Below are 14,900 nucleotides of genomic sequence, written 5' to 3'. Positions count from 1 at the left end.
GAGTCGTACACTGTATATATTTATAAAGACCTATAATTTTCAATCTTCAGGATTCATTTTTTTTACAGTCTTCATTTTTTTATAATCTTCAGGTTCATTTTTCATTAAATGTATCAAACTGCAGAGAAAAATATCAGAAAGTATCTAACAGTATTCACCTTTAATTAAAATGCTAGAGTTTCACCTTACCCTGATCGCCAAAATTTAATACGTTCAAGAATGTCATCACATATCGCTCGCCTACAAATAGAAAAGCAAAATAATTAGCGTTTCAAATATACCTTATTTTCTTGTTTCCTTTTCTCTTATCGTCTATCAAATTTTCTAATTGGCGAATATTCTCAATGGAGAAAAATTAGATAATCATTTAAAGATAGTTCCTTGTCCTAATTTTGATTTCAAATAATCTCAAAATCGTAACAATCTGGAAAGTGCTAGAGGATGTACTGATAGAAAATCTCCAAACCAGTTAAAGACAAAACAAATCAAAATTAATAAAACCAGTCTAATACGTTTTTAAGAAGTATGGGGAGAATACTAAAATATTAATAAAGAAAATGACAGTCCCAAGTTTTAAGGCAGGTCAGATAATCTGAATGTGAATTCTGTGCAATGAAAGGTACGTGGTTATGCGCTCAGACTCCGAAAATTTCCTCTCCAGCTGGAGAAAGCTCCAAGGAGGCTGGCAAGGCTCTGGAACCCAAGTTCATGATTCAAATCTAAGACAGTCTAATGAATTCAAGGTGAAGACACCAGCCCAGACACCGGCCCCCACACCCAGCTTCCATGAACTTTCCTATTATCTGTGAATGGAAAGCATTGACCACTATAGAGATAGAGCACTGAGCAGTGCCCACAGCCCTAAAGAGCACATTCTCACCTCCTAGCAACTTGCTCAAAAAGGAAAGCAACATTAAGAGAGTAGAAGTAGTGATCATCTCTAAGTCTCTCTGGTCCTTGCCTCCTGCGATCTCCCAGCCACTGCATCTGCAGCAGGGACCTCTGTTGGTGCTCTCAGGCACTGGCCCACATGGCTGCACTCACTCCCATCTGCATTTCTGCACTGCTCCTATCAATCCTCACTGCTAACAGCTCCAGCTTTGGCAAATCCAGTTCCTAAGTCAACTCCTGCCTTTACACCTTTGAATGGCTCTTTAGTGTTTGCAAAAAGTCCAGGCTCCTTAATTCTGTGTTTGAGGCCTTTTATAAACTGTCCCCAAGCTATCTTTTTGGCCCCCAACCTCATCCTCTCCTCCCACCATCACATGGTCACCCTGTGCTACACCAGGTTTTAGCCCTTCCAGCTGCTGAGTCAGACTCGGCTCTTGGCATTCTTAGCACCTAGAATGGCTTTTCCACAGGGAACACCCTGTGTTCTGGCACAATAGGCCTCTCCTTCCTAAACTCTGTAAGCTCCCTGAGGGCAGGAACCACCTCTCAGTCATCTCTATGTCCCTGGCTTCCTAGAAGAGCTCCAGGAAACGAGAGGGCACTCAAGAGATGTCTGGTGAATGAGCTCACGTTTCCAAGTATAACCCTCACAGCCCCACAGCCCTGTATCAGAGTTAACCACACAAATGTCTGTGTCTTTGATGAGAGAATGAGCTCCTTGAGGCCTATTACTCATTCATCTGTGTATTCTTAGCACTTGGCACACAGTGTTTGGGAAATGCAGGGGCAGAAGGTAACAGCATATACATTTTTGCTATTACAAGGAATGATTTCAACATTTTTAGAGCTGCAGTTTTTAGATAAAAAGAATATGGGGGTCCTTGTCAAGCCATTTCCTTATTTCACAGCCACAGAGATGGAGGCCCTGAGACATTTCTAATGGCCCTCTGCCAGTCAAGCCAGGATGGTCCAACTGCGGAGCGACAAGCAATGGGCACGACTTTCAGGCCTAGCTCAGGAGGGTGTGACTAACTCACCCTGCTGCTGCAAACACATGTCTAGCCACTGCAACATAGACAACTGACTTAGGGCCATTGCGTGGACTAGATCCATTCTTCATCTCATTTAAAATGTTCTTAAAACTTTGGGAGGAGAAAAGGTGCTTATAAGCAACTGTTCTTTCCAAAACTCTAACAATAAGGTGAACTATCACAATACACAGTTTCACTACAGTTACCTTTCTTTATTAGCAAATACTTGCTGAATACCTATCATGTGCCAGGCCCTGCAGGGTGCTGGGGAGACAGTGGTGAACAGCACACTCCCTGCTCTCAAGAAACATAATTAAGGGGGCGGCCAGATGGCTCAGTTGGTTAGAGCGCAAGCTCTGAACAACAGGGTTGCCGGTTCGATTCCCACATGGGCCAGTGAGCTGCGCCCTCCACAACTAGATTGAAGGACAACGACTTGGAGCTGATGGGCCCTGGAGAAACACACTGTTCCCCAATATTCCCCCAATAAAACTTATTTAAAAAACATAATTAAGACACCTCCTCTCAGTTCTCTGAAGACTTCTGACCTTTACCTCCCCCAGAAGTCCTGCGAACAGTTTCACTTTTGCAACGACAATGTTACAGGCTCAGGCTGGAAGCACACATTCTCAAAGCTCACATGCCTCCTGTCCTGCCCCTTAACTCACCGCGGAAGTGAGGCTTATGGGGAGTTACTTTCCTTGGGAAGCATAATAAGCAAAAAACAAAGACAGATGGCGAAATAGGAAAACAAGATAAGAATAATGTATTAAAATGCTAGAATTATATAGGGAAGTTTTTTCTATTTTCCCAAAATTTTTGTAATGGGGTTATATGATTTTATAATTAAAAGAAAATTTTTAAAAAGCTTTAGAACTATGTTTAGTAATAGATATATAGATGTATAGACATGTGAAATTTACATAGAGAAACTACTATCTCCAGTAGTTTAGAACTGCCTCATATCTCATTCTTTGAACAAAAGCTGGGTATAAATAAACCAATACACAAACACAGAAAAATTAGATTTACTTTCAGCTCCTTGCTGGCCCTCTGAATCGAGAACTCTGTCACTGATAAACTGCAAAGCTTTAAGAAGTTGGAAGGCTGACCAAACTATCACACAGGTGAATCTTACTGTTTAAGAAAATAAAATGATGAAAGCCTGGTTCTTTAAAAAGTTCAAAAAAAGAAGTACATAAAAAGTTAGGCTACGATAATGAGATTACAGATAGTTTTCTGTTTTCCAATTTTTCTGTAATTGATATAATATTTTATAATATGCTCATTTGAATGATAACATGCAGTTTGGAGTCACATTAAGTTGTCCAATACTGTAGGACCCTGCAGAAGTGATGTAACTTCACGGACCCTCGGTTTCCTCATCCATAAGAAATAATGACAGTATCTTTCTTAGAAGGCTGTGGAGAGATTGAAATTAAACAACTTAAATGTCAAACTAAACTAAATAAATGTTAGTTTCTCTCTCCTTGTATAGGAAGCTCCCACTTCTGAGTTTCCCCTTCCAGGCCCTGTAAACAGCAAGTAGTCTGGATGGAGCTGATCAGCGGTTCTGTGGAATCCCCTTTCTTATACGATGGTTTTCTAACTGCTTAGAGTGATCTTTGACTTACCTTCTGTCAAAATCTGTTTCAGGAAAGACTGTTTGAAAAAACTCCAAGTCAATTTAGCCTCCGTCCAATTTACAAAAGCCTAAAAGAGAAAACAAAACAAAATAAACAAAATCCCAGACACTGAAAGTCTAAGAGTAGAATAATGCTACATGAGAGGCAAACTGATTTTAGTTCCTAAATCCCAAAGTGGACGGTTCCCACTACTTTTTCATTTAATGCTAAGCACACAGAGACATCCAACAAATATTGGCAAAGAATTTACAATCCTAAACACGAAGACAAAGTTTCTAGGTGGAACTGCCTCCCTATAAAGGGCCTGCTCAAGATTTGTTAACGAGACCCCTAAAGAATGGTGCTGTCCCCTGGCTGCTGTCCAGATAGTAAGCTGACCGCATCTAACACATATAGCTCACAGTCAGTTCTTTCCTTGAAAACTGTCTGAAGCATGCTAAGCTGCAGAACAAATTCTGCTCCATATACTTCACATCTTAATGCTATATTTAGCCATCCAGGATCCCTTTACACAAAATATATGAGCTTTGCTTGTATATTTCAAAAGAAAGCCAGGCTTCCCAGGTCATTTAAACCACTAAGAATTGGTATGACAGAGGAAAGAAAAAAACAAAAACAAAGCTTCTGACATGGCTCTTCCAAAACTGGGGTGGGGGGAGGGCACCAAACTGCCCATTTCCTAAAGGCGAGATGAGTAAGGAAATAAATTCTTAGGAAGGGCAGAGGTCAACCTGTAGAGACAGGCAGCCTCAAAGCCAGACAGCTGACCACAAAAAGGAGAATTGGGGCAGCTAACCAGACATGACTTCTTTTTTTTCTACCTCCCTCTACTTCCCTCTGGGGGCCCTTCCTCTAACAGGAAGGCATCCTGGATCGCAAAATGTTCAGTTGTGGTGTTAGGTTCTTAATCTCAGGGTACCTGCATTTTGAAAAGTTGTTATTAACTCAAAGTGATGACTTTTGAAAGGTAGGATTTCGGGGGGTGGGGGGAGCTCTTTGAGAAAAAAAGGGTGAATCACAAAGTCCAAGGCCACTCCACCTCTCCAAAAGGTCATTTTCAGCTACAGAAGTTGGCCCAAGGGCAGGCCTGGAACCTGTCCCAATCACATGGGCCCCTGTTCTTGGCCCAAAGCCTGTCTGTATAGAGCAATGCTATCCAGTAGAAATATAATGCAGGCCACATATGTAATTTTACATTTTCTAGCAGCTACAGTGAACAGTGAAAAGAAACAGGTAAAATTAATTTTAATATGTTTAACCCAAAATCTTATCATCTAAACATATAAAGAAAGTATTTGAGGCATTTCACATTATTTTATTCATAGCAAGTCTTTGAAATCCAGTGTGTGTTTTGCACTTACAGCTCATCTCAATTCCAAATACTCTACGGCCACATGTGGCTGGTGACTACCATTTAAGACAGAGCAAGTCTAGTGTAATCCGTGAAAACCAGGGTCATTTCCAGGCCTCAAATCTCATCCCTTGGATTCAGAGCCTTTCTTCCAGACACTGGGAGGACAGGCCTGAATCCTCCCAAACTACACTTCCTTCAGAACATTACTGGACCTGGACCCGATGCCAGGGATAGCTCTAGTTGCTAAATCTTCCCCAGTGAGAAGGAAACTGGCCATCTCCTTTCCCCAGAACAAAGAGCATCAGGCTACCTACCACCACTAGGGGGCACTGTGGGCCACATAATGTGGGGGATGCTGCTCCTGCCCGGGGCTCTGTCTCACTTCTCCCCCACTCCCATGCCAGGTCATCCTCTGCGAGGGGGAGGGGAGGAGTTCTGCACAGCACTACCTGTGCTTTTTAAAGGAAATGAACAGTTCCAGCTGGCCCATGAGCTCTTCTGAAGCTGACTTGCTGGTAGGTTGTGAATAGGTTTGGAAAGATGACTGAGCTCTTTAAAAAAAAAGTCCTTTAGGAGAGTGAAATCATGTCTCCGATCCGATACCTCATACTTGAGCATGTCTTTCTCCTAATGCCTTTCATTTAAATGGACCCATAGTCCAGAAGGAATGGCCACATCACTTATTATGTCCAAAATGTTCATTAAAGACAGAGAGGCAGAAGTCCAATCAGAGATTGGGTTTCTTCTCAGAGGCATCTGATAAGTGGTAGAAAAGAAGCAGCACATTGTTTGGGGCTTTTACCACTCTGTTCAGAATAGATGTATCACTCAGAACCTTCCAAAGAGGCCTGTTCCACAAGGGGTAGCTTGGTACTGCTGAGCTGGATCCACAGGCTGTGAATTTCTCTGGAATCCCCTGACCAACAAGCCGTTCCACTGCCTTGCTGTGCTGATGGAGAAACTGATTCGAGGATGGTAAAGGGTGACGGGCAGTGCCTCAGGGAAGGTGTGGAGTCAGAACTCTGGGGCTCACTGTGCTTTAGCCTGAGTCACTCTCCCACTTCCCAAACTCTTCCGACTCAGCGCGGGCCAACCAGCTGCATCCTTACCACACTGACAAGAGTCCCCTGCCCTCCATTGCCTCTAAACCCCACACAGCATTCCTGTCTCTCCCTCTTGCTCCAGGGCGATGGACTCTGCCCTGGCTTTGTCCATGCTCCCATTTCCATCCACCCTCCCACTGTTCTCATCACTTCTCATCGGCTACTGCCTTCTTGTGAGCTTTTTCACTTCCAACCTTTTCTCTAACCCATCTTTCTCATGGTGGGGTTCGAGCTTTGAAGTCAAGCTCAGAGACTCGGTCTCAAACTACAGCTCCCAACTTCTAAGTATGAATACAAAGGCCATGGGCAAGATACTTAACTTTGCTAAGCCTTAGTTTTCTCATCTGCAAAATGGGATAAGAAGTCCTAGCTGCAGGAGCTGGTATGAGGACTGAATGAGAGAAAATAAGACACTCGATAAGCCTGTAACAGATGGTAAGATCACCCACACAGGACATTAGATCATAGCACTGTTCAAAACCTTTCACTAGGTTCCAGGGCATTGAGGCCACCACTACCTGGTCCTCGCCCGCAGGCTATAACCTCTTTCCACCATTTGCTTTCTCTCCCCTCCCCAACTGTTCAGCCATCGTACATACCCCAGTCATGTCTGTGATCCCAATTCCAATACAGTGATGGGCATATAATAGGCCCTGAGCAAATGTTCCTTCCTGCAGCCACAAATGCATAATTCCCCACCCACGTGTCAAGGCCCAGCTCAAAAGCAGCTTCCTCCATGAAACCTTCCTCGATGCTCCCCGATGGAACTCATTAGTCCATTCTCTGTGCTGCTGTGTTGTTAACACTACACACACACTGTTTTGCAGTGCAGTTAGCTGAGTACACATCTTATCTCCCCACCACACTAAGAGTTCTGAGGGCAGGGACCCCACTCAGGGTCCTGCAACCCCACCTGGAACAGGGCTGAGCACAGAATATTGCTCAATACTTCCGCGCTATATTAAATTCCTCAGCTTTACTTAAATATTAGCAGATCCCTCATAGTAAATCACACAGAAGTGTCAAGAATATAAAAGATATAAAGATATGATTATTTAAGTGGTCATTATTTTAAGGCTAAGTATTTTTAAAGAAGATAGCATTCTATAAGAATAGGAAATAAACCCCCCAATTTGGTCAGATTGATTTGGGGTGTAACTGTTTGACCAGTTTCGTCTGAGAGAGCACCCAGGGCAGACTGCTGCTCAGAGAGTCCTCCACTGCATTCATTTCTCTTTTAAAAAAAAATAAACTTGAATAACGAATTGTTCTACCTGGAACTTCCCAATCTTTAAGTAAATAATTACTTGGGATAATATGTCAATTCCTTCTGGAAGACTACATAGCATAGAGGTTAAACACACAAACTGAGATTAGTTCATAGACAGAAGTTTGAGAGAAATGGGTCCAAAATCAGCTATGTGATTCTGGGTCAGTCACTTAATACTTCTGAACCTCGGTTTTCTCATCTGTAAACTGAAAACAATCTATTTATCTCATCGGGTACTATGAAGATTAAACACAAAAGTCCATGTGAAGTGCTTAGCATAGTGCCAGGCGGAGAGTAAGCGTGCCGGCATTGGTCGTTACTATAAATGGCCCTTTGCCAAAGTTGAAATACTTTCACAGAACTCCTTAAATCCTTAGAGGGGACTTCCAGCTCATGCAGACCAACAACTTCACCTTAAACATGAGGACCCTGAGGTCTGGAGAGGGTCCTACAGGCTTCACATCCACACCTACTGCCCCCCAAATGCACAGGAAGCCCGTGAGGCCCAGCAATCACCTTCTTGCACATTTGTATCCCGGACAGCACCCTGCGTGGAGCTGTGCTCTGTCCGTCGGCAGGAACGGTGCCACTGTGTGTGACAGGTGCACAACAACCTTCTCACGGTCAGGCTTCTGTCCCAACAGTGAGAGCTTCTTTCGGCATAGACTGTCAGATGAACCGCTGAGCTCTCACACCAGGGCCGTCAGTGTTTGCCTTGCCGGGACGTTTCCGTGGAGCTATTCCTGCTCTCAGAGCAGCAGCGTGATGGTGGTGACGGTATCAGCCATCACTATGGACACCAGTTGGGCTAGGCCATGGTGTTAAAGCACAGGACATGCCCCATCTTATCTGGTTCTCACAACCACATTAGGAGGGAGGGACTCTTATTATCCCCATTTGAAGATGAGGAAATGAAGCTCAGAGTTCTGAGCCCATCACAGGGTTAAATACACACGTGATAGACTTTTTTCATTACCCTCTCCCTCCTTGCCTGTATTAAGGGTCCAAATGCACCTTTCTAGAATACCGCTGGGGCGCAGGGACCGACTGGCTCAGTATAAAAAGCTGGCCAGGCCGGGTAGAGGGAGGCCATGGGCAGCACTCAGGGAAGGGGACTTTCCCACACTCCCAGTCCCTCTGTGTGGGCAGGTGACAGAAGCTCTAGGCAAGAGAAGCAATCCCAACTCCTAATCCTCTAAGCCTGCAGATGAGACATCGTGATATCCCGACATCATGGTGTTGATTTAGGTTAAAGGTAAGACCTAGTTGATCAGAATGGAGGACTCTTATCTAACAACTCAGAACATATCTGGCTTTGTTACATAATATCTGGTTTTGATTGAAAAGCTGTAGAGTAGGATTCCATACGTTCTGAGCCGAAAGTCCCACATATTTTACAGCTTTTTCAAGTAATCACAAAAGAGTCCAGTCACAGCCTTACCTCCACTAAGTGCACCACACCGAGCAGGCAAACAAGTGCGGGCAAAGGGAAAGTGGGTCAGCCCAGCACGGAGCAGTGCACGAAGCCGCGGAGGGGACACAGTGGGATATCACCTGTGCTACTCCAGGGCCACAGACGGCAGCACCGACCCCACAAGAGTGGGGCTGAGGAGCAGAAGGGCTGAGGAGAAAAAGATTATGCCTCACTCCCACATGTCAGCATCTAGACTCCTCTAGATAAAAGCCAAGTGGGCTTTGGTGTTAAAAAGCCAAGTAGGCTGAGAGCGGAAGGGCAGCATCTAGACTCCTCAGTGGTCTATTATACATGGGAAAGCGGGTTGCCTGAGGGAGGCCGGACACTAGATGCAGGAACTATGCAGGAGTCATGCCTGCTTTGTCAGCACCCTGGAATGTCTGTGCCGGAGGTCAATCCTGGGCAAAACCAAGACTCACAGCAGAACAGAGAGAGGGAAGCATGGTGGTTTCAGCCTGTACTCTGCTGGGATTCAAGCCACTCCAGGCTCCTGCCCTCGCTCTAACTCTCACCTTGGGCAGGTACGTAGTCACTAAGCCTCAGTTCTTCAACCCGAAAATACAAACAATAGTGTCAGCCTCCCAGAAGTGTTATAAGCCTTAAATAGTGCCGTGTAAAGTACTCAGCATAGGGTCTAACATATTGGTTCCCAACTGGGAGCAACTCTGTCCCCCAGGGGACATCTGACAGCGTCTGGAGACATTTTGGTTGTTGTAACTGGGGGGTGGCAGCTACTAGCATCTAGTCAGTAAAAATCGAGAACACTGCTAAACATCCCACAATGCAGAGGGCAGCCCCCACAACAAAGAATTACCCAGCCACATATGTCAATAGTGCCAAGGTTTAGAAACCCTGGCCAAGCACATAGCAAGCGCTCGATAAATAGGAGCTATCAAATTATCTTTACTATTATAATAATAAACAACCAAGTTGTAGTTTCTTTCCCTCAAGAATGAGCCAGCATCTGTGATTAAAATAAGAGACAAAATGCATTACTTACTCCACTTCTTGGAATATTGGGTAACAGATCTGTCATTCTGGAGACAGGAAGAGTGTGTTTCTTGATTGATTCTGGGGAACCCAGTAACTTTTTGAAATAAATAACATAGCAGAGCACCAGAACTGCAGTATAGAAAAGCTGAAAAAGAAAATAATAGGTTTAAGTTACATTGTTTTAATATAGGCATAATTAAGATATGCCTATAAGTGTGACCTCAAAAGCCAATCAAGAAATAGAACTTAATTAACAAATTAACTGCACCTTCTATTGAGCAATGCCTCACCCTCTGGAAACCAGCACTGTGCACTAAGCCCCAGCCCCACTGCAGTGTCTCTGGGGAAAGTGTTCCAAACACTGCACCTGACTGGGAGAACAGAAGTTCTTTGGGGCAAGCAAAACATAATTTCCATGGCAGACATCCACTGGTGCACCTTCCACAGTGATGTCAGACATGTTCTCAAGACTCCCATTTGGCCAAAGGAAGAGCTCTCCCGCCTAGCCAGCACATGAGGACTCGTGTGTCCTGGCTGTGCTAATATGCAGGGAGCTGCTGGCGTCTAGGACTGGGAATTTTCCATAAACCCGGGAAACCTGTGACATTCTGATTACAAAGCAGAGCTGAGCTGCTGGCTCTCTCCTCTGCTGAGTGCATGGGCAGGGCAAGAACTACTACAGGATGGGGGAGGGGAAGGATGGGGGAGTGATAAGAGGGCCCGCTCTCCACCCATCTGGGACAAAAGGATGGCTTTTAGCCAGGAGCAGCAGCCTGGAGTTTTGTTTGCAGGTTGGGGAGGAGTATTCAAAGAGCCCCTTTTCCCAAGCACGCTCTCCCCTGAGAATAGCAGTGCACACAAGCTCAACAAGGAATGGGATCTCCGGGCTGCACTTTCAATCTGGAAACACCAAGGCTGCTCTGTAGGAAAGGCACAGAGCAAGGAGAAAGGAATCTCGGTTTACCAGGTTTAGGCTCCTCTGCTCTACAAGCCTATCTCATCCATGCCTGAGGACAAAGCCCACCGTCCACCATTTTTCTTTTTTTTCTTTTCAGCTTTATTGAGAATAATTGACATACGTCACTGAACAAGTTTAAGGCACATAGCACGTTGGCCAGATTTATACATATTGCAAAAGTTATACAAAGGGCTCAGCTAGCATCCATCTTCTCATAGAGACACAATAAAAAGAAAAAATAAGGAACAAAATTTTCTCCGTGGTGATGAGAACTCCTAAAATTTACTATCTTAATAACCTTTCCTATAAAAAATAAGTAACTTTCCTATATGTCATACAGCAGTGTTAGCTCTAGTCATCATGCTGTACGTTACATCCCTAATACTTATCTACGTGATAGCTGGAAGTTTGTACCTTTTGACCACTTTCCTCCAATTTCTCCTCCCCGGCTCCTTCTTTCATGCCTCGAGCCCTTTAAGACACAAGCGGCACCGCTGTGAGCCCCACTCCCTGCTGCCAACATCCTGTGAGAAGTACTCTTTCTCCAGCTCCTTCCCACACCTCGTCACCTTCCCGCTCACCAGAGCCTGGAGAAACAGGAACAACCTAACCAGCAGCCTTCACGGAGATATCCTAACTACATGAGCCCTCTCCCTTTTCCTAATTGAGGAAAAATTCATGTAACATAACACTGACTGTTTTAACCATTTTAAAACATACAATTTGGTGGCTTTTAGTACATTCACAATGTTGTACAACCATCACTATCTAATTCCAGAACATTTCCATCACTCCAAAAGGAAATTCTGTACCCATTAAGGAGTCACTTTCCATTCTCCCATCTCCTGGGAACCACTAATCTGCGTTCTGTCTCTCTGGACTTTACATATTAATGGAATCATATGTAATCATAATTCTATCATTCATGTCCGGCTTTTTTTCACTTAGTATGTATTCAAGGTTCGTCGTGCTGTAACATGTATCAGTGTTTCATTTTTATGGCTGAACAATATTCCATTGTATGGCTACATCACATTTTGCTTATCCATTCATCGGTGGGACATTTTGGTTGTTTCCACCTTTTGGCTACTGTGAATAGTGTTGCTATGAACATCCATGTACAAGTTGTTTGAGCACCTATTTCCAATTCTTTTGGGTATACACCTAGAAGTGGAATGGCTGGGTAATTGGGCAGTATGTATTTACTTTTTTGAGGAACTGCCAAACTGTTTTCCACAGCAGCTATACTATTTTACATTCCCACCAGCTATGTACGAGGATTCCAAATTCTTCATATCCTCTCCAACACGTTATTTTCTGTTTTTTTGATAATAGCCATCCTAATGGGTGTAAAGTGGTATCTCACTGTGCTTTTGATTTACATTTGCCTAATGACTAATGATATTGAGCATCTTCTCATGGGCTTATTGGCCTTTTATTTGTATACCTTCTTTGAAGAAATGTCTATTCAAGTCCTTTACCCACTTTTGGGTTGGTTTGTCTTTTTGTTGCTGAATTGTAAGAATTCTTTATATACCAGCGTGCCAAAAAAATGTTTCTAAGTGGACACTTTGGTCGGCGTTGCTCAAGCAGTAGTTCACCATAATCAGAAGTGTCTGGACGCTGATGGTAACCACTTTGAGCACCTCTTGTAATTGCAGAAGTCAGACGTGACTTGTATTCATCTTTTGATGTTGGTATATATTGAATATTACAATTTTAATACCGTTTTTTCCTTTCTTAAAATATGTATACATTTTTTGCCACCCTCTGTATTCTGGAGTGACCCTTTTATTTGACATTTGAATCCATGGGGTAAGGGGTTATTTGAGGAGGAACCTGGAGGTGAGTTGGACAGAGGGGAATGGGTGTGGCTCCAGAGGGCCTTGGGTGTGGCTCGCCTGCTAATATGAGGTGTTGTTGGTCTTAGACCTCTAACACAGACACTGACAGAGAAGAGGTCTCAGAAGTCTTATGATAAGGAGGCAAATAAACCCAAAACTGGACATATGACCTTATATGACTTATCCTTGGTGGGAGCTATGATAATCAATGCAAGTGCCTTTCCCAAGAGTTGACCAATAACTGTGTGTCTCCATGACCCTCCTGTCTTATTGGGGAAAACGCATTAAACGTATGATGAATGCTGAGAACTATAGATCCAGACCTAATAAAACATGGCAAAAATAATTACAAATAACTTCTCTAAAATATGCAACTGTTTACAAATTGCTTTTAGGAGGCAATTCTCATTCTTATTCTATTAATTTTAAATCTAGGTCTTCTGTGTTTCAAAAAAAATATCTGTAGTTTTTGCCTAGGACATGGGAAAGATTTTCATATAAATCATTACTAAAAATTTTAACTTATCTTCCTATGTTTACATTAGGGAAAAATTACAAACTGCTTTGTACTATAAGATGTTCTGATAACTATCTGATCTTTGGTTTCATTTTTAAAATTAGCACCTGTACTCTAGTTATATTTTTATTAGAACTACAAATATGAACCAGAACTATAAAATGGTAAGATAGAAATGAAGCCAAAACTACTAAAACTGAAAATGTACTTGCTAAGATTTGATTCATGCCTTCTGAATTATGTGAGATTTCAAAGTTTAAAACAGGCTTGGCAGAGTTTCCTGCTATTCTGAAAACAATTGATTGAAATCCAGGGAAAATATGCAATTTGATTCCCACCCCATCTCTTACTGCTTTTTTTCTCCTTCATAAGAGTCAGACAGTCAAAGAGCAGTTTCATACCGCTTGCACACAGAACGTCTAAAGGAGTTTTTATGTTTGACAATGAGGCTCAGTGTGTGGCCCTCACCAGGTCCCTGAGGACACCGGTGGTGTCAGTACACGCAGCAGGATGAACCTGGCAGCCAGGGGAGCAGCGTCAAGACCATCTTTCTAGAGTTTCCAGCCTTCCTCACGTGCATGAATTCTGCAAATGCAAACCATGCAGCAATGGGAACAAGAAGAAAAAAACCAGATGGAAAAAGAGATCATACAAAAGTTAAAAGCCAAACTATTACCTGGGCTGAAGAGAAAATGTACAGCCCCCAGTGAGGTAACCACAGCACGAGAAAAGCTATCAGGACACTCTTAAGGATTACCGACAGGCTCTCAGCAATCACCTGCAAAAACGTGGTAAAGGGTGCACTTTACAACCATTATTAAAAACTATGCAAAAGCTTTATTAAAAACTATAAATAAAGATGCAAAGGAATGACAAATAGAAAATCTGGAATAGTGGTTACTCTGGCAGTGGTGGGGGGGCATGTGGCTGGACATAAATAATATTGGTTATGTTCTACTTGGTTTGGTGGTAGGCTCATGGATATTATCATGCTTTAAGATTTACATGTATGTATATTCTTTTGTACATATCAAATTATGTATTTTAAAAGATAAATAGAAAAGTTAATGTTAGTGTACAACTAAAAATAGAATCACTAGAAAAATCTGAAAAACTTTGACAGTCCTCTTAAATTCTCATTTAAACAATAACTTCCCTATGAGCAAACGTGCATTCTGATTAATAGCAGAAATAAACTTTAGCCCAGCCCATCTGCCAAATTTCAAGTGAATGAACGAAACTGACCATTTTACGTTTTTCCAAAAACCTTTTTAGATGCAAGTCTGAAAAAATCATTCTCTCCTACAAAGGCATTTTTAAAAAACACTCCTTCCCTCATGCTTTGCATTTCCCATTCACAGCAGAAGGCATACTGACCTTGAGCTTGACAAACATGTGTGCTTGTGCCAAGACCCAGAAGGGCTCTCCCACAAGTTCCACAACAGCTGAGAGGCCAAACAGCACCACTCCCATTCCATAGTGGGGGACAACATTAGGATCAGGCACTTCCAGCAACTGTAACCAGACCCAGCCCAGAAACAAGGCCCAAAGCACACCCAGGGGGACCCTAGAAATGGGAAAAAGAATGTTTGATATGCTAACAATAAAAATGAATATATGTATATGTTAAAACAGTAACACTGAACAGAAAAGAAATATAATTATGATCATAAAAATAGCCAACGCTTATTAGGACACTTACTACATGCCAGGCACTATGATTGACCCCCTTTATCTCACTGACACTTCACAATAATCCTGGCATGATCCCCATTTAAATGATGAGGAAACGAAGGCTGACAGGCACTGGGTAATTTGG

At 43.0% G+C, this 14,900-nt stretch overlaps 1 protein-coding gene across 3 annotated transcripts in view; it reads right to left on the bottom strand.

Moving 5' to 3' along the window:
• RFT1 (RFT1 glycolipid translocator homolog) overlaps positions 1-14,900 on the bottom strand; it is a 43,244-nt gene that overhangs the window by 21,515 nt on the left and 6,829 nt on the right. For all 3 annotated transcript variants that reach the window (XR_013994935.1, XM_081073443.1, XM_081073444.1), the window contains exons 4-8: positions 14,459-14,648; positions 13,758-13,859; positions 9,770-9,907; positions 3,557-3,635; positions 190-240 (exon numbers count right to left, since the gene is read on the bottom strand). Coding sequence is in view for 2 of the 3 variants with exons in the window: in XM_081073443.1 (XP_080929569.1) it covers positions 190-240; positions 3,557-3,635; positions 9,770-9,907; positions 13,758-13,859; positions 14,459-14,648 (560 nt within the window). In the remaining variant the exon portion in view is untranslated. The remainder of the gene's footprint in view (positions 1-189; positions 241-3,556; positions 3,636-9,769; positions 9,908-13,757; positions 13,860-14,458; positions 14,649-14,900) is intronic.

This window comes from Rhinolophus hipposideros (assembly GCF_964194185.1).
Source record: "Rhinolophus hipposideros genome assembly, chromosome: 14".
NCBI classification, from domain to species: Eukaryota; Metazoa; Chordata; class Mammalia; order Chiroptera; family Rhinolophidae; genus Rhinolophus; species Rhinolophus hipposideros.
This window is presented reverse-complemented; position numbering and strand designations above follow the sequence as displayed.